The sequence below is a fragment of the Podarcis melisellensis genome (assembly GCF_964234715.1).
Source record: "Podarcis melisellensis genome assembly, chromosome: 4".
Taxonomy (NCBI): Eukaryota; Metazoa; Chordata; class Lepidosauria; order Squamata; family Lacertidae; genus Podarcis; species Podarcis melisellensis.
In genome coordinates, this window is record NC_138531.1 from 104,744,659 (window position 1) to 104,766,286 (window position 21,628).

Genomic DNA, 21,628 nt, shown 5'->3' on the forward strand with positions numbered 1-21,628 from the left:
ACCTTGTTTTACAATTTGTAATCCAAATTTTTCTACCAGGTCCTTTTTCTCTTGATCTCCCATGGTTTTTTTTACCATTAGTTTTGTTTTTTCTTTATTCAAAGCAAAACCTGATACCTTTCCAAAGTTTCCCATTTTTTCTAGAGCCTTTGCTATGCTTTCCTTGGGATTTTCCATCATTAAGACTAAATCATCTGCAAATGCCCTTATTTTGTATATTTCCTCTCCTAGGGATATTCCATTTATTTCTTGATCCAATCTGATTTCTTGATTTAATATTTCCAAAACCATAATGAATAATAAAGGTGAGAGTGGGCACCCTTGTCTAGCAGAGTATTACTAGCAGAGTTTATGAGGAGTAAGGATTCTTCTGAGGGATATGCTTTGAAGGTAATGTATGTACCCGACCTAAATAAAAAATAAAATGTAAAATCATTTGAAAAAATAGGTGGTATAACGAATGCTGATTGGATATGATGAGGAGCCAATCAAGAAATGGTATAGACTAAATGGGAGGAGTTCTGGAATACCTGACGTCACAAGGGAGGTGGTTCTTAGCCAGTGGGAAGGTGAAACAACCTTATGAAGAAAGTAGAGAAAAGATTGTTCCATGACAACAAGAAGTTATCAAAACAGAAAGAGGCGAGGTGGGTTTAACCCTTTCATCACAAGCTATGATATTTGCTGGGTCTCATTCCAGGGCCAAAAGGTCACTAAGAGGGGAAATGATAGGAAACTTTTTTTAAATTACAGGTGGTCTTTCTCTTTTAAATACTAGAACTCAGGGTCATCCCATGAAACTGAGTGGTGGAACATTCTAGGACTGTGTACAGGTGCTCTTCTGGCCAGGGCCTCCTAATGACCGTTTGGCCAATGGCAACCACCAGGCAAGCAAGAGGTTGGACGGAGGACTGACAGACTCTTAGGTAACGACAAACTTTTATCAATTGGTTAACATTAGCAAAGAAATTGATCAGCAACGTAGGACAGTGTCTAATGTAAAGCCAGCAGCAACTGGAATAAACTACAAAGCTAGCAATATAACCAATAAGCAAAAGTTATTGGGAAACAATAATAATAATACGGATAGAATAGGTTCAGTTCTTCATGTCTCCCCAGCCGATGGAGATCTGGAAGGCTTCGGACTGGCAGACAGTCTTTCTCTCCACATTCTGGAATGGAGCATAGAATCATGTATCAAGTTCTCACTGTCTCCTTCAGCTGGCCTTTATATAGTCCATAGTGAAAGTCTCGTGCCAAGCCCTGTTCTCTGAAGGCAACCCTGTTCAGGTAAGTTTTTAATGTGTGATATTTTTCATTTTTGTTGGAAGCTGCCCAGAGTGGCTGGGGAAACCCAGCCAGATGGGCGGGGTACAAATAATAAATTATTATAAGCTGGCAACAGATGTAATTAATGATGTAATCCCATTCCCATCCTTTGATCTGGCCTGGGAGTCGACAAGTGTGGGCATGAGCCTTCATTTGCATTCTTTCTTTATCTCTGCAGTCAAAATAAGGCTAGTTTCCTTGTTCCTGGACAACTGGCTCCTCCTTCCTTCCTTCCCCCATGCAGGCAGGTGTTTGATAGCTGGCCAAGCCATGAAGTTGTTTTCACTTCTTCTCAAACAGCCACGTTCCTTACCTTAAAGCTACAACTCCATCGCAAACCAGGAGCACCACATTCTGTTTTATTCCCTGGCAATACAGGTGCCCTGCTCTGACTCATGGGCCCAGTTTGTCAGTCCAGATCTAGATCATGATCCAGAAAATACAAGACTTTGGAAAACCCATTTGCTAGCATATCAAGGGCTGCTAGCTCAGATGGCTTCTTCAAAACGGGATTAGACAACAGCCTTCTTCCTTCCTTCCTTCCTTCCTTCCTTCCTTCCTTCCTTCCTTCCTTTCTGGCACAGCACCAGATGTCAGGCTGGGTCTTTGCAAAAAGAAAACAAAATGGCAGACTTCAGAGTCTGGGTAACAGCTTCTCTCTGCTTCTTTTCCAGGTCCAACTGATGGTCTCCAAAGTCTTGCTAGACTCAATTGGAGTTATATGCATCCAACTGAGATGGGATCTACTGTATTTTTCCCTCTATAACACGCAGATTTTTTCTCCTAAAAAGGAAGGGGAAATGTCTGTGCGTGTTATTGAGCGAATGTGTGGTCCCTGGAGCCAAATGGCACGAGGGGAGGCAAAAAAAAGCAGGCAAAAATCAAATCGCGCATCTCCTAGAAGGGAAACCTAAAAAGAGGAAGTGGCTGCTTTCCGTCATTCTGCCTCAGGGTCTTACTGCCCACCCACCTCTGTTTCCTTGCTGTGTTTGCTCAAACGGAACAAAGAGCAGGGAAAGCCCCTCCCCTCCAGACAAGCAGAGGGGAAAACATGCAGGAGAGAGAGAGAGAGAGAGAGAGAGAGAGAGAGAGAGAGAGAGAGCGCGCGTGCGAGCTGGCTGGCTTGGGTGGGTAGGTGAGGGGAAACTTTTGCCTTCCTTTCCTCCCTCCCAGTTATACCCCTCTCCTGCATTCTTAGCCAGCTGCTTCTCTGCACACCCCTCTCGTGCTCCTTGTCCCTTCTGTGTTTTTCCTTCCCTCCCCACTTAAAATGTGGTTAAAAAGCATGGATCCACATGGATCCTCAGGATCTTTGCATTGGGTCAGCCCAAATTCACCATCAGATCACATAGCATGTCCATGGCTACAGCCTGCCCCCCAAAAATCACGCACCCACTGTTGCCTGGGGCTGCAATGGTGCAAAAACATGGTTACAAAACGGATCCACATGGATCCTCAGGATTTTTGCATTGGGTCACCCCAAATTCACCATCAGATCACATGTCTGTGGTCACAGCATGAAGCACAAAAATGATACATCCACTGTTTCATTCAGAATGTTTTTTCCCTTGTTTTCCTCCTCTAAAAACGATGTGCGTGTTATGGTCAGGTGCGTGTTATAGAGCGAAAAATACGGTAGTACTCCATCTTTTCTGATGATCAGGAGGTAATTCCATAATTAAATGTATATACCTTCCATCAACAATGGGGAACATGTTGCCCTCCAGATGTTACTGGTCTGCAACTCCTGTCATCCCCAAACATTGACCATGATGCCTGTGATGGAAGGAGTTGGCACCCAGGAACATCTGAAGACCTCATAGATCCCACACAGTCTATTAAATGGTGAACATCTGGTAATGTATTATGGAGAAGCCACTTTCAGCCTGAGGGCTGGTATCAAAGCAGATAGCCTATAAATAAACACCAGCAAATGTTGCAAAGCAAGATATTTCTTTTCAGCACACACCAGTAGCTGAGATTTCAGCTGCAATTTTAAAAAGAACCAAAAATTCTCCATCTGATTTATCAGCTGATCTAGTGTACAGATCTTACAATCAACCCGTTTCTTCCACAAAGAAGATTGCCCCAAATTTGATTTACCCCGTAAAATGAATATAGAGAGAAAAGATGGATCAAACCCATAACTGTTGCTTGCAAATGCTTACTGAAGTCCTATAAACTAGATGCCCAGGAGCTTAGAGAGGAATAAGATGCAAATGAGAAAGCTATGTTATCTAAAACATTTTTTTAAAAAGGCCTTTGAATCCATATGGAACATCTTTTTAAAATGGAGATTGGTCCAGCAAAAGAAAAAGACATTTCAGTTATATTGGACTCAACAATGTCTTTATGGGAAAGGATTGTCTGATCCTGACAGACGCCAAAGTTTAATGCTGGAAATGCCTCACTGAGACCCATTTTTGGCCAGAAGTTGTTGCCCATTTCAACTTTGTACCGATGAAATCCTTGACATTTGTAGACGTGCATCTATTTTTAAAATTATGTTCTTGAAATGGGGAGTTTAAGTGCAGGACAACAAAGAGAATATTGTGAACTTTCATGCTTGACAAGAAACTTATACTCTGAGCTTGGAACCCCCCGGCATCCAAGCAGTGTGTTCATGGTCTTATCCTCCATGTTATAATAGTTTGTTGTTTCACAGACACATCTGAGAGGATGGCGAAGGCAACGCCCACAAAGCTTTCAGCGTCCAGAAAGCGCAAAGCAAAAGCAAATGAAACTGGTGGTCTGTATACAGCACAGTCATAGGGGATAAGGAATGCGCGGGAAAGGGAAGTTGACGGGGAGACGGGCAGGGAGTGGAGCCAGTCATGTTGTGCCAGGGAGGAGTGCCAAGTAAAGCCCACGCAGCTCTTTGGGTGCCAGAGAGCCACTAAGCCCCATAGAAACCCCAGGGGTGAGCCCACTCTTTGCTGCTGGCTGCTGTGTTCCTCTAGTGTGTGCAGTCAGGAATGGCTGTACAATTAGGCAGAATGAGGCAGTTGCCTCAGGTAGCAGGTCTGGGGTGGGTAGAGATGTGCAGACCACACAAGCTGCACTCCACCTCCTCAGTTAGTCTGCTGCCTTATTAGCAACATTGAGATAAGAGCCAATGGCCAGGCCAGCCCAGCTTGTGTATGTGGAATTACGTGTTTGGAGGGAGCATCTTGTTATTTGCCTGGGGGGCAGAAAGTTGTATCAAAGGCTCCTGTCTTCTCATCCAGACATTGGTCAGAAAAGTTTCCACAAGCAGCAAGGCATCTCGTCTCCACCTGCTTTTATCCTCCCAATTGCCCACCCCCTGAACAGTTGAGTGTCTCTGGCTGATGGATTCCACAGCATATGGAAACCCTTTTTCCTGGAGTGGCAATGGTATGTTGGCTATTGATGGCTAAAGCAGGATTTTCTTTCTTCAAGCATCTGCTATTCAGGACTTGGTTACTTTCTTCCAATCTCCAACGGGTGAAAGATTGATCATATTTGAGATTTTCATCCTTACTGCCATGACGCTGCTGATTTACATGCTATGTAAGTACATAATTGGTGGACTTAGCAACTAATAACACGGGCTTTATTTTAATGCCAGTAGCATTTCCAAAAAGAGAAGGCAGGATGCAGCTTCCATTTACCCCTTTCATCTCTCTTTCATGTCAGGGAGGGAGTTCCAGCTGTCACCCACTGAGAGCAATGGCTCTGTTTTGTTCTCCCTGAATAAGTGAGTTCCAGCACTTGGGACAGAAGCACAGCCTAACACAAGTCCCTGGGACACCCTGGAAAATTCCCTTTCCCAGTTTGCAATTCTCTCCTCCTTTCCCAACTAGGATCATAGAATCATAGAGTTGGAAGAGACCACAAGGGACATCAATATTTAGGTAGGCTATGGAGCCAGCCACATTAGCCATGGCCTTATCCTTTGCAGCCTGTTTTCCCCAAACACTTTCCTTGAAGGAACTGGAGCCCTAGCAGAGGGCAGGGTGCCGAGGACCAGAAACGGGGGCTCTCCCACAGCAAAGGAGGATTAGTTAGCAATTCTGGGCTGCATCAATAGGAGTATAGCATCTAGATCAAGGGAAGTAATAGTGCCACTCTATTCTGCTCTGGTCAGACCTCACCTGGAGTACTGTGTCCAGTTCTGGGCACCACAGTTCAAGAAGGACACTGACAAACTGGAACGTGTCCAGAGGAGGGCAGCCAAAATGGTCAAAAGCCTGGAAACGATGCCTTATGAGGAACGACTAAGGGAGCTGGGCATGTTTAGCCTGGAGAAGAGGAGGTTAAGGGGTGATATGATAGCCATGTTCAAATATATAAAAGGATGTCACATAGAGGAGGGAGAAAGGTTGTTTTCTGCTGCTCCAGAGAAGCGGACACGGAGCAATGGTTCCAAACTACAAGAAAGAAGATTCCACCTAAACATTAGGAAGAACTTCCTGACAGTATGAGCTGTTTGACAGTAGAATTTGCTGCCAAGGAGTGTGGTGGAGTCTCCTTCTTTGGAGGTCTTTAAGCAGAGGCTTGACAACCATATGTCAGGAGTGCTCTGATGGTGTTTCCTGCTTGGCAGGGGGTTGGACTCGATGGCCCTTGTGGTCTCTTCCAACTCTATGATTCTATGATTCTAGGTGTATCTAGACAACCAAAAATCTAATGCTCTCTGCGGAAGGCCAGCCATGGAAACAGAACTCCAGACCACCAGGGCAGCCACAATCAAGGCATAGGAAACATGAGTATAAGTGTTTGGAGCAGAAAATATTAATAGAAGTCATATTCTTGTTTTTGTTGATTTGATTTTTTATTCACCCTTCTTCCTAAGGTCCTGGGACCTGTTACAAGTCAGCATTTAAAATTAAATATTAATAGCAGTTTGAAACCAAGTATCCCGCTTGCACAGCTCATCAGACTAGTGTGCTAGAACACATTTTCTTCATTTCTTTTCTACCTTTTAGATGAGAAGGAAGTGGAAAAAAGAGCAGAGTTCCAAGAGGCAATGAACATGATTCGAACCTTTGTGGTTGGGATTGATTCAAACTATATGGACAAGGATGGTAAGCATTTTATATACAAATCCTCACTTTTGCTAAAATAGGTTTAATTTAAACAGATTTCAATTCCTGTAGTTAAATTTGGGGTTCATATTGCTTGAGCCATACATGTATTCAATGAAACTCAGCACCCAATAGAGTTTATCCCTGTTTCATTGCTCAGCAGGAAGAAAAGCAGACAGTTGTGATTCTCACACCTCCCCACTAGAAATGCTGTCCTCCCCCATCACACTGTAATTCACAATGTTTGTGCTAGTGTAAGATTTTAGCACTAGCACAAGGGAACGTTCCCCCCATTTCTCCCTGCATGCCATCAACAAAGCTGCTCTCCAGGGTGGGGGAAACTTCAGAACAGATTGGAGGGAAGGGGGCTGAAGATTGCATTGCACAAGGAGAAATTCCTGCGCTTACAGAACGCCCTCTTTAGAACTATAGGGAATGCAACCCAATATTCATCAGAAAAAGAGTTTGGGTGCCTGTATTTTCCTAGATCTCCCAAAGCATAACTGAAAACTGCAAAGTATTCTTTGTACATTTGGCTCTACTGTGGGATTCAGGGAGGAATTGTTCAGTTTCTGTTAATTGATTCTCATGAAAACTTACAGATTCTGGCTTCACACAATTAACTCAAGGCAGTGTCAATTTACTCTTGGCAGAAAGCCAAGGTCTGCTTGACCTAGAAACTACTTACTCTGATTGGTTAACGACCAGCACTCAACTCTGTTATCTAGGAATGCTAGCACAGTTTGTGTTGGGTGGGTGTGTTAGGAGTTGGAGTGCTGTGTATGGTTAAGAGAGAGAGAGAGAGAAAGAAAGGATTTATTTTGCTTTGTTTTATATGCAGAAACTCTGCTGGTTTTATTTTTCCTTTTAATAAATCCTGTAAATAGTTATTCTGAGTCTAGCTTACTAGTCATTTTCACCTCAACTAGCTTCTTCGCTGTGCAGGAAAACTCTGCTACGTTTGGGCTAAAGCCATTAGAGCTATGCCTGACACTTCAAAGTTCCAAGAGGTTATGGGTATTGTGCTGCCAGCCTGAGTTGTGGTGGTGTCAGCATCAACGGTGTTGGTTCCAGTAGTTCCAGAAGTTGTTGTTCCTGTTGGTGCAGCAGATGGACACTGGCTGATTTCTGACTGCTGTGAGCTGGTGACACAGTGGACACAAGGACAACAGCTGCAGCGTGTGATTGCTGGGTGCTGTGGTTCCTGTTTTCTCTCTCGGTGGTCATGAGTAGCTGGTTCCAGGTTCCAGGGACATCGCTCTCAAGATGGCCTCACAACCAGTTCAGATGGCTTTTGAGCGTCTGAATGACTCCAATTACTTGCTGTGGTCGGAACGCATGCAGGCAGTGCTGCAGAGGGATCGTCTCTGGCAAGTGGTGAGTAAGTTTCCTGCGAAGCCTGATGATGAAGACCTCGATAAAGACCAAAGAGCAAGGGCCACAATTGTCTTGGGGCTGGAAGATTCCCAGTTGCCGTATGTGAGGGGAATCAAGACAGCTAGAGGTGTGTGGCAAGCACTTAAAGAACTCCATGTGCGTGAGACAGCGGTTTCCAAGCTGTTCATTCGCAAGGCATTGTACAAGGCAATGTTACAGCCTGGGGTTACAATGCAGGAACACCTACACAGTTTACAGTTAAAGTTTGTTGCGCTACAGGAAAGAGACTGTGCGTTAGACCAGCAGGAGAAGGTGGCTATTATTTTGAGTTCTCTCCCGGAAAGCTGGGATAATTTAGTTTTGTCTCTAGAAGGCATACAGGAGCGTGATTTATCAGTCAGTTACGTTACTGGGCGTTTGATTGAAGAATGGCAGAAGAGGCAAGAAAGGTTGTTTGCTGCAGAGTCTTCTACAGGCGGGCGGTTTGGAGGGAGTTCTCATACCGTGCCAGAGGTGAAGCAAAAGCAGCGTACCGGTGAGGAGTCAGCGTTTGCTGTTAGGCGTTGTTTCCGATGTGGGTCTTCAGCGCATCTAAAACGACAATGTCCGGAGTTGGTCAAGTCTCAGTGGCCAGTGCAGGAGCAGAGACGAGATCAGCAGCAGCAGCAGCATAAAAAGAAATTCTTCAAACGAAAACAGTCGGCTCAGCTGGTGACCGCCGAGGTCAAGATTGCTGATGAGAAACAAGCTGTCTGGGTGGTCGATTCGGGAGCGTCTCGGCACATCGTAAATTCAGATGAATTGTTTGCTTCCAAGAACTCAGCACAGCGCAGCCAGGTGGCTCTAGCAGATGGAAGTACTTCCGAAGTCATTTCGGGGGGTGCAGTTTTTGTTCCTTGTCTTCGTGAATGCCTGCAAAATGTACTTTGTGTGCCTTCATTAAGGAGCAATCTGATGTCTGTAGATTGTTTGCTAAAAGCTGGGTTTAAAGTGTATTTTGAAGGAGACAGTTGCATTATTAAGAAGGCTGGTGAGATTTTAGGCACTGCTAAGTCAGAGGGAGGCTTGTTTTGGCTTAAAGCAGGATCTCAAGTTGCAGCAGTAGTCAGTAAATCTCAGCCTGCAGTGAATAACAAAGCTATACATGACAACTGTGTGCACTTATTGCATAGGAAAATGGGGCATGCTTGCTGGAAAAGTGTACTAAAAATGTCTGAATTGGCTGATGGGGGTAATTTAAAGAGTTGTAACAAGTACCTTGATTGTAATGTTTGTAAAAAGGTTAAAACCCACAGAGTCTCTTACCCCAGAAGTGACAGAGTTAGTGAGTCACCGCTACAGCTGGTTCACATGGACGTAATTGGTCCATTTCCTGTAAGCAGGGGTGGATCGCGTTTTTCATTAACAATTGTGGATGACGACACGCGTTACTCTTGGGTTTTCCCCATGAAGAATAAGGGTGACGTGTTCACTAAGTTTAAAGGCTGGGTGGCATCTGTGGAAAGATTTCTGTCCATTAAACTCAGAAGGATTCAGACGGACAGAGGTGGCGAATTTATGTCAAATGCTTTTAGAGATTGGTTACAAAAGCGTGGCATTGGGCATAGAAAAACGAACGTTTTTTCCCCAGAGGAGAATGGCGTTGCAGAGCGAAAACATAGATCTTTACAAGATATGATGTTTGCCATGCTTGATGATGCTGATTTGCCCATGTCTTATTGGGGGGAGAGCATGCTCACCGCGTGTTATCTCCAAAATAGGCTCTTTCATCAAACAATAGGTACAACTCCGTACTTTAAATTGTTTCAGAAAAAACCCAAAATTGACCATTTGCATGTGTTTGGATCAAAAGCCTGGGTATTAATTCCAAAACAAATGAGAAAGAAGGGAGATCCTAAGACCAAACAGTTAGTGTTTGTGGGCTACCAGGAGCTGGGAAAAGGTTTCCGCTTTGCTGAAGGGACAAATGGCATTGTGATCTCCAGGAATGCCAGTTTTTGTGAACATAGTGGCTGGGAGAGACTACATGCCAATACTGAGGTTTGGTTTGAACCTTCCCAGGAGCTTCATGACTCTGAAGGTAAACATAGAGAATCAGAGTCTGAGGGGGAGGAAAGTTCAGATAAGAGCTCTCAAGAAAGTGGAATTAGCCAGAGACCAGTTGCTAAGCAACAAAAGAGAGGTCGTAGTTCTGAGGAGGAAAGTGGGTCAGAAGAAAAATTTTCTCCCAGAAGATCTAAAAGACAAAACAAAGGAGTGCCTCCGGTGCGTTTTTCTCCAGATACTGCAAATGTGTTTAGTGTAATTGCAGAGCCCAAGAGTTTTCAGGAGGTGTTAAAGTTACCAAAAGAGGAGGCAGAGCTCTGGAAACAGGCAATGGAGGAAGAGATGTCCTCTCTGAATGAGCACAAGGTCTTTACACCAGTAGCAGCGCCTGAGGGGGCAAAGATTGTAGGCTGCAGGTGGGTGTACAAACTTAAACCTCTGGTGACAGGAAAGTACAAATACAAAGCTCGTTTAGTGGCTCAAGGATACTCTCAGAGGCCTGGAAAAGATTATGACGAGACTTTTCCCCCTACTGCTAAGGGGGACAGTGTAAGGCTGATTCTAACACTTGGAGCAAAGAGAAAACTCCTGTTAAACCATTTTGATATCCAGACTGCATATTTACATGCATCAATATCAGAAGACCTGTATCTAGCTGAACCGCCTGGTTATGAGACAGGTTCCAATAGAGTGTTGAAATTAAACAAAGCTCTATATGGTCTCAGACAGGCTGCAAGTTCTTGGAACAAATGTTTCCATGAAGCCTTAGTGTCATTTGGTTTCAAGCAGATTACAGCTGACAATTGTGTTTATGTACGTGGTACAGGCAGTGATCAAGAGTTTTGTCTGATTTATGTAGATGATGTATTGTATGCTTGCAAAACAGATAAACAAACTAAAAGGTTTGCCAAGCAATTATCCAGTAAGTTCAAAGTGAAAGACTTAGGCCCGGTTAGGACATATCTAGGGTTGGAAGTGTGCTGGGCCCAAGATGGCAGCTGCCTAATTAGTCAGCAGAACAAAGTTAAACAACTACTGACTACATACAGGATGCAGGATTGCAAAGGAGCAGTGGTGCCTATGGATCCAGGTTTCATAAAAACACTTCATATAGATGAGAGTCCTGAATTTGAACATCCTGATATATATCATTCTGTAATTGGAAGTTTATTGTATCTAGCACAGTGGTCCAGACCTGATATTAGCTATGCAGTAGGCATATTGAGTAGATTGGTCTCAAAACCCACACTAAATGCCTGGAAAGGGGTAAAACAAGTTCTGAGATTCCTCAAACAGACAATTGGCTATATGTTACAATTAAATTCTTCAGAGGATGAAACGCTGAGTTGCTACTGTGATAGTGACTGGGGAAATTTGCCAGATAGAAAATCTGTCACAGGACTAGTCATAATGGTCGGTGGAGCTTTAATCAGCTGGCGGTCACGCAAGCAAGACGTTGTAAGTGTGTCATCAACAGAATCCGAGTACGCCGCATTGAGTGAATTGTGCAGTGAGGTGATTTATTTCAAGCATTTGTTAGCAGATTTAAATGTAAATTGTGGAGAACCAGTATGAGTTTACATTGATAATCAGGCTTGTATAACCTTAAGTAAAACAGAGGGTTTCAAATCACGTTCCAAACATATCTCTGTAAAATACCAAAATGTACGTTGCTGTGTACAAGACAATATAATCACATGTACTTATGTATCAAGTGAAGAAAATGTAGCAGATGTATTAACTAAACCATTGGCAAAGATAAAGAACAAGCAAATGTGCAAGGGTTTAGGTTTGCTGGAAAAATCTCCTACATAGGTGTTATTTGATGTTAATTGTTCAGCAGAATCAGTGAGGGGGTGTTCAGTTTCTGTTAATTGATTCTCATGAAAACTTACAGATTCTGGCTTCACACAATTAACTCAAGGCAGTGTCAATTTACTCTTGGCAGAAAGCCAAGGTCTGCTTGACCTAGAAACTACTTACTCTGATTGGTTAACGACCAGCACTCAACTCTGTTATCTAGGAATGCTAGCACAGTTTGTGTTGGGTGGGTGTGTTAGGAGTTGGAGTGCTGTGTATGGTTAAGAGAGAGAGAGAGAGAGAGAGAGAGAGAGAGAGAGAGAGAGAGAGAGAAAGAAAGGATTTATTTTGCTTTGTTTTATATGCAGAAACTCTGCTGGTTTTATTTTTCCTTTTAATAAATCCTGTAAATAGTTATTCTGAGTCTAGCTGACTAGTCATTTCCACCTCAACTAGCTTCTTCGCTGTGCAGGAAAACTCTGCTACGTTTGGGCTAAAGCCATTAGAGCTATGCCTGACACTTCAAAGTTCCAAGAGGAATTGCTTTGTGACCCTGTGATTCCCAGCAGAAAAGGAGGACATAGGAGGGGAACATCAGAGATACTTCATGAGCCACTTTTAATATGAGAACAGGATAGTGGATTCCATGGGTCTTTGGTTTGATCCAGCCGCAGGATTCTTCAGAGACTTTTCATTGGTGATCTCAGCCACAGAGAATCAAATGTGCCCTCATATTCATAAGAACCCCGTCCTGGAGCTCTGCTCCTCGCTCATTTTAGGCTAGAGCGTTTCAAAATGTTTGAAAATGGTTTCTTAGGATTTGCAGATTGTTATTTCAGATGCTCCTGCCTTAAACCGTTCCTAATCTTTTAGACTTCCAAATACTCGCTGCAGCTCAAAACATATCAGAGGAAATGCGGTATTTTGCCAACAGAAATGATCAACTGCAAAAGGAAATTGGTAAGCTACCCTACGATGCTGGAAAATTGTAGTGCAGTGGGAATCAGCCCTGATTCTGCACCAGCTGAAAGCCTCTCATAGAATCATAGAATCATAGAGTTGGAAGAGACCACAAGGGTCATCGAGTCCAACCCCCTGCCAAGCAGGAAACACCATCAGAGCACGCCTGAAATATGGTTGTCAAGCCTCTGCTTAAAGACCTCCAAAGAAGGAGACTCCACCACACTCCTTGGCAGCAAATTCCACTGTCAAACAGCTCTTACTGTCAGGAAGTTCTTCCTAATGTTTAGGTGGAATCTTCTTTCTTGTAGTTTGGATCCATTGCTCCGTGTCCGCTTCTCTGGAACAGTAGAAAACAGCCATTTGGGAAGCCCACTGGATCCATCCTGTCAGCTCAGGCAGGGAGACTGCTGGGCAGCAAACTGGGTGGTAAAACCAGCAGACTCCTTCATCTGTCCCAGTTGCCCAGTGCCAGGATCACACACTCTAGATTCCCACCCCCACCCCCAGCAGAGAGCCTGGAGAGAGGAAGAGAATTTTGATAAGCCACAGCTACTCCCCCACCCCAACCTTCAAGTCTGCCCTGATGCTGCCCTGAGTATCCAGATTTTTAACAAATAGGTGAGGCCCCAGGGGTTCAGATAAGGCCTTTGAGGGGACCTACATCTTTTGTCTATTCCCTCGAATAAAAGGTTCTTGACTGCACTCCCAGCTATGCCCACCCAGATATTTACTGCAGCATCAGCATGGGGTGAAGAGTTAATGGTCTTATTTTAATCTTTCCGAGCTTCCTAGATGAATGTTATGTTATCACGTGGCCGCAGAAATGAACTTAACAAAAATAATTGAAGTCCGCACAGAAATACAAAGTTGGTCCCCTTAAATTCCCTATCTTGTTTTCTTTCTCCTTTCTTCCTCCATATCTGGCTTGACTCAAAGACATCCTTACTAGGAACTTGGACGATGGTTGGATTGTATATTCAAGGGCATTCTATTTCTTTTCTCTTGAGCTACGCTCATGGATGGATTCCAAAAAACATTGTGAGCAGGAGGGCGCCAGGCTCATTTCTGTGGAAACAAGGGAAGAACAGGTGAGCATCAGAGCTGAGTACAGACAGGAAGGTAGGAGATCTCCTTGAGCCAAAGGCTCCTATCATCACCATCCACTTAAGAGGCTCCAATCCCCCTGCATGCAGCCAAGACAGCAACTCCATCAGTCAAGCCAAGGGGTGGGTGGGGCAGGGAGCAGCTGCTACCATCTGGGACTCACGGAGGCTTCTTGGAGCTGCTGAGCTCTAATAGAATGAAGCTGTCAGTCAAGAAGGAGGTCTTGGAGGAGGAGGAGGAGGAGGAGGAGGAGGAGATACTTGAGGGGCATCTATCCCTTGGCTTGCCGGTAAATTCTTCCTCTGCTCCACCCTGACCCTCTGGCATGAGAGTATCATGGAGATGACTCTAGAGGACCTTGCAAGGTATATCTCTCTCCCAGCCCCTTAGCCCAGGTAGAGGGACAACCGATCTCAGTGATCACGGGTAGGAGGAGGAGTTACGCTAAGACCAGACCATGTCATTACAGAGGAGGCAGGTTTAGTCGTTGTCTGAGGACTATCCCTGCCTCTGGGTCTGGTCCTGACCGGATGGATACTAGAATCAGCAAGGGATACCCACATGACCTGAAGGTGCTGCTGTGCAATGCCAGGTCAATGATTCATAAGACCACTGCCATCCATGACTTGATCATGGATGGAGGACTTGACATGGCATGTATAACAGAGACTTGGTTGGATGAAGTAGATGGGCCTGTCCTTGCTGCTGCTTGTCCACCAGGTTTCTCTTACGCACAGCAACCCAGGTCATGTGGGCGGGGAGGGGGGGTTGCAGTGATTTTTAGAAAGTCATTAGTTTGCACCAGGCGTCCTATTGGGAAGACCCAATTTTCTGAGTGCATGTTCTGGAAGTTGGGCAATAGGGGCAGGACAGGATTCCTTTTGGTGTACCGACCTCCCCGCTGCACCAAGGATTCCCTGCCCGAGCTGCTTCAGGTCGTGGCGGATGTTCTCCTGGAGACACCTAGCTTGGTCGTCCTAGGGGATTTTAACATCCATGCCGACACGACCTTACAAGGGGCCGCTCGGGACTTCGTGGAAAGCATGGCCTCCATGGGGCTGTCCCTGAATAAGTCTGGCCCAACCCATAGCCGCGGACGTGCCTTGGACCTGGTGTTTACCTCTATGGATGTTGGTCATCTGACACTAAGTAAAAGTAAAACAAAAGAAGTTCCATGGTCAGATCACTTCCTGGTGCAACTGGACTTCTCTGCGACCCATCCCCTCTGCAGGGAGGTAGGACCAATTCGGATGGTCCGCCCCCGCCACTTAATGGATCCAAATGGTTTCCAGAGAGTGGTAGGGGATGCTTTATCCCATGTTGATGGCCTTTCAGCTGATTCCCTGGTGGCCCGCTGGAATGCGGAGTTAACCAGGGCTATTGACTGTTTGGCTCCGAAGCGCCCTCTCCGATTGCATGGAGCCTGGAGAGCCCCGTGGTTTTCCATGGATCTGAGGGCAATGAAACAATCGTTGAGACGGCTACAGCGCCGGTGGCGGATAACTCATTCCTAATCTGACCGGACACAGGTTAGAGCTCAACGTCGAGCCTACCAAGTGGCGATAGCGACGGCGAAGAAGAATTTCTTCACCGCCTCTATTGCATCTGCAGAAAACAGCAGCAGGAGACTCTTTCAGGTGGTTCACAATTTAGCGGAACCACCTGTAACATCGGGGCCCAGTACGGGCCACATATTCTCCTGCAATGATTTTGCAAAGTTTTTTGCAGATAAAATCGCTCAGATTCAGGAAGAAGTAGACTCCACCGTGGGAGCAGGGCCAGGGCGGGAGAGTGCTAGAGTTCTGTCTAGTCAAGTTGAGTGGGATCAATTCCAATCTGTTACCTCCGAGGATGTGGACAGGCTGCTTGGACGAGTGAAACCAACCACCTGTCTCCTTGATCCTTGCCCATCCTGGCTTATAAAAGCTAGCCTGGAAGGGCTGGGCGATGGGCTTCGTGGGGTGGTGAATGCTTCCCTCTGTGAGGGAGCTTTCCAGACCCGCTGAAAGAGGCGGTTATTAAACCGCTTTTTAAAAAACCATCTTTAGATGCGGCCACGATGGCCAACTATCGCCCAGTCTCAAACCTTCCATTCTTGGGCAAGGTGATAGAGCGAGCGGTTGCCGAACAACTCCAGGCACGCCTGGAAGAAGCGGACCATTTGGATCCCTTCCAGTCGGGATTCAGGCCTCATCATGGGACTGAAACTGCCTTGGTCGCACTGGTTGATGATCTCCGGCGGGCTAGGGACAAAGGTGAGAGCTGTTTCCTAGTTCTGCTGGATCTCTCAGCGGCGTTTGATACCATCGACCATAACATCCTTCTGGACCGTCTTCAGGGGCTGGGAGCTGGGGGCACTGTTATACAGTGGTTCCGCTCCTTCCTCCTGGGCCGTGTTCAGAAAGTGGTGGTGGGGGATGAGTGTTCAGACCCCTGGGCTCTCACTTGTGGGGTGCCTCAGGGTTCTGTCCTCTCCCACATGCTTTTCAACATTTACATGCAGCCGCTGGGAGAGATCATCAGGAGGTTTGGGCTGGGTGTTCATCAGTATGCAGATGATACCCAGCTCTACCTCTCTTTTAAATCAGAACCAGTGAGGGCAGTGAAGGTCCTGTGTGAGTGTCTGGAGGCGGTTGGAGGATGGATGGCGGCTAACAGATTGAGGTTGAATCCTGACAAGACAGAAGTACTGTTTCTGGGGGACAGGAGGCAGGCATTTGTGGAGGATTCCCTGGTCCAGAATGGGGCAACTGTGCCCCTGAAGGACCAGGTGCGCAGCCTGGGAGTCATTTTGGACTCACATCTGTCCATGGAGGCACAGGTCAAATCTGTGTCCAGGGCAGCTGTTTACCAGCTCCATCTGGTACGTAGGCTTAGACCCTATCTGCCTTCGGACTGCCTCGCCAGAGTGGTGCATGCTCTGGTTATCTCCCGCTTGGACTACTGCAATGCACTCTACGTGGGGCTACCTTTGAAGGTGACTCGGAAACTACAACTAATCCAGAATGCGGCAGCTAGACTGGTGACTGGGGGCGGCCGCCGAGACCACATAACACCGGTCTTGAAAGACCTACATTGGCTCCCAGTACGTTTCCGAGCACAATTCAAAGTGCTGGTGTTGACCTTTAAAGCCCTAAACGGCCTCGGTCCAGTATACCTGAAGGAGCGTCTCCACCCCCATCATTCTGCCCGGACACTGAGGTCCAGTTCCGAGGGCCTTCTGGCGGTTCCCTCATTGCGAGAAGCGAAGCTACAGGGAACCAGGCACAGGGCCTTCTCGGTAGTGGCGCCCACCCTGTGGAACGCCCTTCCAGCAGATGTCAAAGCGATAAACAACTACCTGACATTCAGAAGACATCTGAAGGCAGCCCTGTTCAGGGAAGTTTTTAACGTGTGATATTTTATTGTATTTTTGGTTTTTATGGAAGCCGCCCAGAGTGGTTGGGGAGGCCCAGCCAGATGGGCGGGGTATAAATAATAAATTATTATTATTATTATTATTATTATTATTATTATTATTATTATTATTATAGAGGGGCTACTGAGGTGCTGCAGGGCACAGACATGAGTGAGACCCCATCATCAGTCCTTCAAGCATACCACAACCAGACTGATTCCAGTGTCTCTGGAATCAACAAGCAAGCATGGGTGCAGAAATTGGAGTGTTTGCTACACAGGTCACTGTCCTGCTAGATGGTTTCAAGACAAACTGTTTTATGGCACAGTCATTTACAGTATCTGGAAATTTTAACTCTGTTTCATGAAAGACATACGTATGGAAAGACATGTGTAGCCGGTCTCGGTGAGGGCAGGTGAAGCTACCCTTCACTGTAATATTTCCTCTTTGGGATGCTTCCTTGATTCCATCATCAGCATCACCATCATCATAATTTGGATCAGGGGGACAATAGCACATCCTCAGTACACAATTATTCTTGGTGCTTGATGCAACCTTACTTGGAGTACTATGTACAGTGGTACCTTGGTTCTCAAACTTAATAGGTTCCAGGAGTCCGTTCCAAAACCAAAGCATTTCAAAACCAAGGCGTGCTTTCCCATAGAAAGCAATGCAAAACAGATTAATCCATTCCAACCTTTTAAAAGCATCCTCTAAAACAGCAATTTAAATGAATTTTACTATCTAACAAGACCATAAAATGAAAGCAAGAATCTATGTGATGTGCTATAAAATTAATAAGAAGCATCGTAGATGACGGAAATTAAAATTTTTTTTTTCTTACCTGCACTGATGATAGTTATTGTTTGGATGGGAGGCTTTTAACCATTTCCACAATCACTCACTCAATCAATCAATCAATCAATCAGTCAATCAATCTATCAGCCAACCAACCAACCAGTAGTTGAACTGGGTTCCACACAGTCACAAAAACAAATGAAGCAAAAAAGCCTAAAAAACAAAAAGGCAAAATAAATAGCAAAACCCAAAACGCCAAACTTAATCCATTCTGGAAGTCCATTTGACTTATGAAATGTTTGAAAACCAAGGAGCATCTTCTGGTTAGTGCAGGCACCCTGGGAACAATAGCCAGACAGCCGCATCGGACATTCGACTTCTGAAAAATGTTCAGAAACTGGAACACTTACTTCCAGGTTTTCGCATTTGGGAACCAAGGTGTTTGAGTACCAAGGCATTTGAGAACAAAGGTATCACTGTATAGTTTTGATCACTGCTTCTTAAAAAAATGTGTATTGGACTTCCAGTGGTGACACCTGCTCCTTTTGAAACGTATTTGTTTTGTGCCTGTTGAATGTCGGTCAAGGGCTGTAGTCTCCCAGAGAAAGGGACATTGTCTAGAAGGGCTTTGAGAGAAGTGCCTTGCTCCTCAGTCCTACTGATGATTTTCTGTTTTTTCTTTCTCCCTTCCTCTACCCTAGTTCTTTATAAACCAGCAAGTAAAAGGCCGTAAAATGCTTTTTTGGATTGGACTCTTTAAAGACAAGGGAGGGACATGGAGATGGACATCAGGAATGAGTCCTGAAACCACGTAAGTTTATGAAGAATGGCATGCGTTCCAAATGCTTCTCTGACCTAGTGAATGTGGTGATTCGGAAGAGGATGAAGGCATGATTTTAAATGTTTTGTGCTGCTTAGCTCAGCTTCAAAAGGACTTGCAAGAACCTAAAGCTGAGCAACAATCTCTTTAGGAAAGTATTTCTGCAGTTATCTGCTAAACAAGCTGAATAACCAGCAACCTCAAACCTAAAATAATAGGAGCAGATGAAGTAAGTGTGTAAGGGAGGGTAGATGAAGCTCACTTTCTTGGATAGAATCATAGACACATAGAAATTTAGCGTTGGATGAGACCCCAAGGGTCATCTAGTCCAACCCCCTGCAAAGCAGGAATCACAACTGAAGAAGCCCTGACAGATCCCTAATAGTTTTTGCTGTCAGCTGGCAATTTAAGATAGTTCATGGTTCCCTTTAAGTATCTAACAACCCTTTTCAACCCATGTTGATGGATTGACAAGGTCAGAGTAAGATCTCACTCATCCACAGCTTGGTAGTAGAACAGCGAGCTGGTCTGGCATTTATTACCAAGACTAGATGAATAGAGGGTCGCTTTCTCCTGGAACAAAACCCAATGGCATTCATCTCCATTGATGCACCCAATACTAATCATTTAACCTTTTTGGCAAAGGCATTGAGTAAAGTTCACAAACGGCCATTGGAGTTGGATAATACCAGCTGGGAACTTAAACCCTGTATGCCAGTGGTTCCCAGTTACCTAAGTAGTACAGACCCCTTCTATTTCAAAAGCCAAGCCATGGGCCCCTCTACCTTTGAACATTTGGGTATCTCTGTGGCAGTTTTTGTTATGTGAATGGTGTAATGGAGCTGCTGGGTGGGTGGTCCTTGGACCTCCAATTGGTGAATCACTGCTGTATATGAACTTAGACTTGATCAAAGGGCACATCCAACCCAAACATCTCATGGGAGTAAAAGAACACCTACTACACCATTATTACTAGTATCAACTGAACAGATTCATGGAGAGTTGAAAATGGGAGTTAAAGAATACATTTATCACAGAATTTTAGTGCTATGTAGTGGGACTTGATTCAGTATACAATGCAAGGCCAATAAGTGGGAGGCTAGGGTGATTCCTTTATCAGCTATGGATAATTGATTAAACTTAGAACCATCACGTAAGGTTTAGATAAGATATATATGTGAGAGATGATGATATATTTCAATCAATGAGATGATGATATATTTCAATCAACTCTATAATGGCTTTGTGGTTATAGATTATTTTTTGTATTTCATTTGTAGACGTAGCTATTTTAGTTTCTGTATACTGTCATTGCTATCCTCATGCCTGGGGTGGGTGATGGATGTGAGATGAGGTGGATGAAAGCGGATGCAAATCTAACAAGTTTTTAATATGCTCAGATCAATCACTACTGTGTTAACTCGGCCACGAGAGAGTAAGGCTCTCTCTCCATCACCCACAACAGTACAGAGCAGATCTGAGGAGGATGTGGGTGCAGATGGAGAGGAGAGAGGGGCGGTTCTGTTGCAGAAATGGAAATCCTGGCAATAGCAGAAGTACTGCATTGGATACTACCCAAAATTGTAAAATAAACTGAATAAATTGAATGAAAGTTCTTGTGTGTACCACTGAGCCTTCCACAGTGACAGCCTCACTTTTTTGTAGTTTCCTATGAGAAATCACTTCATATGAAAAGAATGTAGAGAGTCTTAGTTTGTGTGTGTGTGTGTGTGTGTGTGTGTGTGTGTGTGTTGTTGTTGTTGTTGTTGTTGTTGTTTTTACATGGTTAGAATTCTAAAATCTGGGGAGAAAAATCCATCACAGTTGTGGGGGGAGGCTAAGAGAGAAAGATCTGAACATCTTTTTAATGGTAGAAGGCATGGGGAGAAGGTGAGGAAGTAAACATCCAGTCTTGATTCATCAGTGCGGCTGTTTCTTTCTTTTCTTTGGAATTACTATGAGCCAAATTATGAAGCGTTCCACGACTGTGGTGCAATGACCTTTGATTGCTACTACGAAAGATGCTGGATGGCATTTAACTGTGCTCAACGCCTACAGTATATTTGTAAGAAGGTGCCTGATGATGCCTGGCTCTAAGAAGACACTTTAAGATGAATGAAACTGTATCCCATGATTTCTACACAAAGCAAAACCAAGAGATCACCCCACCCCACTGTTTTAATGCACAATCCACACTCTGCCATCTAGGTTGCGGGACTCTTTGGCATCCGCCCTTAAAATCACCTTGAAAAGACCTTTTCCTGCAAGCTCAGATCTGGATGGCTACAAAAATAGAGAATGGAAGGGTCCAATCATAGCCTGTTTTCTGACAGCAGTGAGAATGGGGGCCACCCAGTGCCTGGTGTCCCCTTCTAGCAGGCTAATCACAAATACAACTTTAGCTTTCTCATTGGGAAATTCCGGCACCCTTACTCTCATATAGAGCTAACACTGGGCAACAAACCCATTCAACTGTTCTCGATTTCTTCAGAGCTTGGCAGGGGGCAAGACGGGGGTCCACACCAGTGTGGGCACAGCATGGCAGCATGTGGTGCTGCTTCCATGGCATTCATGGTGGCAGGGGTGCCAACTTGAACAAAATATTGAGGGCGGAGCAGGTAAGCTCCCCCCCCTGCATAATTGATCACAGGGTGATCAGAGGGTCAACCTCTGCCCCCTAGGAGTTGGCTCCTATGCACAGTTGCTGTCAACTGAGAAAACTAACCTATGAGTTTCTGCTGTTGTGAATCACACCTTTTCAAGGTGTGAGTAGCTAGGTCTATGCTGAGGACTAGCACCCCAGGAGCCTAGCCGGGGACCTCTCCTGCCACGTCTTGCATGATTGATGGCTGGAAGAAAGATGGTAGCTTGCGGCAAGACAGAAAATGGCGGACAGGTTGCATATCGAGAACAGCACAAGTGTGTGTGCTGCAGTCTGAGGAAGCT

General features: G+C 45.1%; 2 protein-coding genes across 14 annotated transcripts in view; one reads left to right on the top strand and one right to left on the bottom strand.

Moving 5' to 3' along the window:
* The window catches only part of LOC309369076 (uncharacterized protein), a 205,244-nt gene that overhangs the window by 30,718 nt on the left and 152,898 nt on the right, over positions 1 to 21,628 (bottom strand). The gene's annotated exons all lie outside the window — the stretch shown is intronic.
* LOC309369321 (C-type lectin domain family 10 member A-like) lies at positions 415 to 18,695 on the top strand. Of its 6 annotated transcripts, XM_081910172.1 has the most exons (11): positions 532 to 647; positions 779 to 926; positions 1,120 to 1,290; positions 2,004 to 2,073; positions 2,966 to 2,995; positions 3,995 to 4,078; positions 4,750 to 4,860; positions 6,279 to 6,377; positions 12,474 to 12,560; positions 13,500 to 13,651; positions 18,564 to 18,695. In XM_081910172.1, exons 6-11 carry the CDS (start codon positions 4,009 to 4,011, stop codon positions 18,675 to 18,677), a joined length of 633 nt encoding a protein of 210 aa, XP_081766298.1. In that variant the 5' UTR covers positions 532 to 647; positions 779 to 926; positions 1,120 to 1,290; positions 2,004 to 2,073; positions 2,966 to 2,995; positions 3,995 to 4,008; the 3' UTR covers positions 18,678 to 18,695. The 6 variants fall into 6 exon arrangements, with proteins under 6 accessions (XP_081766302.1, XP_081766297.1, XP_081766298.1 ...); XM_081910176.1 differs by lacking the exon at positions 779 to 926 and having other exon boundaries at positions 415 to 647; positions 13,571 to 13,651; XM_081910171.1 differs by lacking the exon at positions 779 to 926 and having other exon boundaries at positions 531 to 647.

Coding starts and splice junctions, on each gene's coding strand:
- LOC309369321 (XM_081910171.1), top strand. CDS start 4,009: ATGGCGAAGGCAACGCCCACAAAGCTTTCAGCGTCCAGAAAGCGCAAA. Junction 4,079..4,749: donor AAAAGCAAATGAAACTGGTG/GTCTGTATACAG, acceptor TCTTTCTTCAAG/CATCTGCTATTCAGGACTTG. Junction 6,378..12,473: donor AAACTATATGGACAAGGATG/GTAAGCATTTTA, acceptor CTAATCTTTTAG/ACTTCCAAATACTCGCTGCA.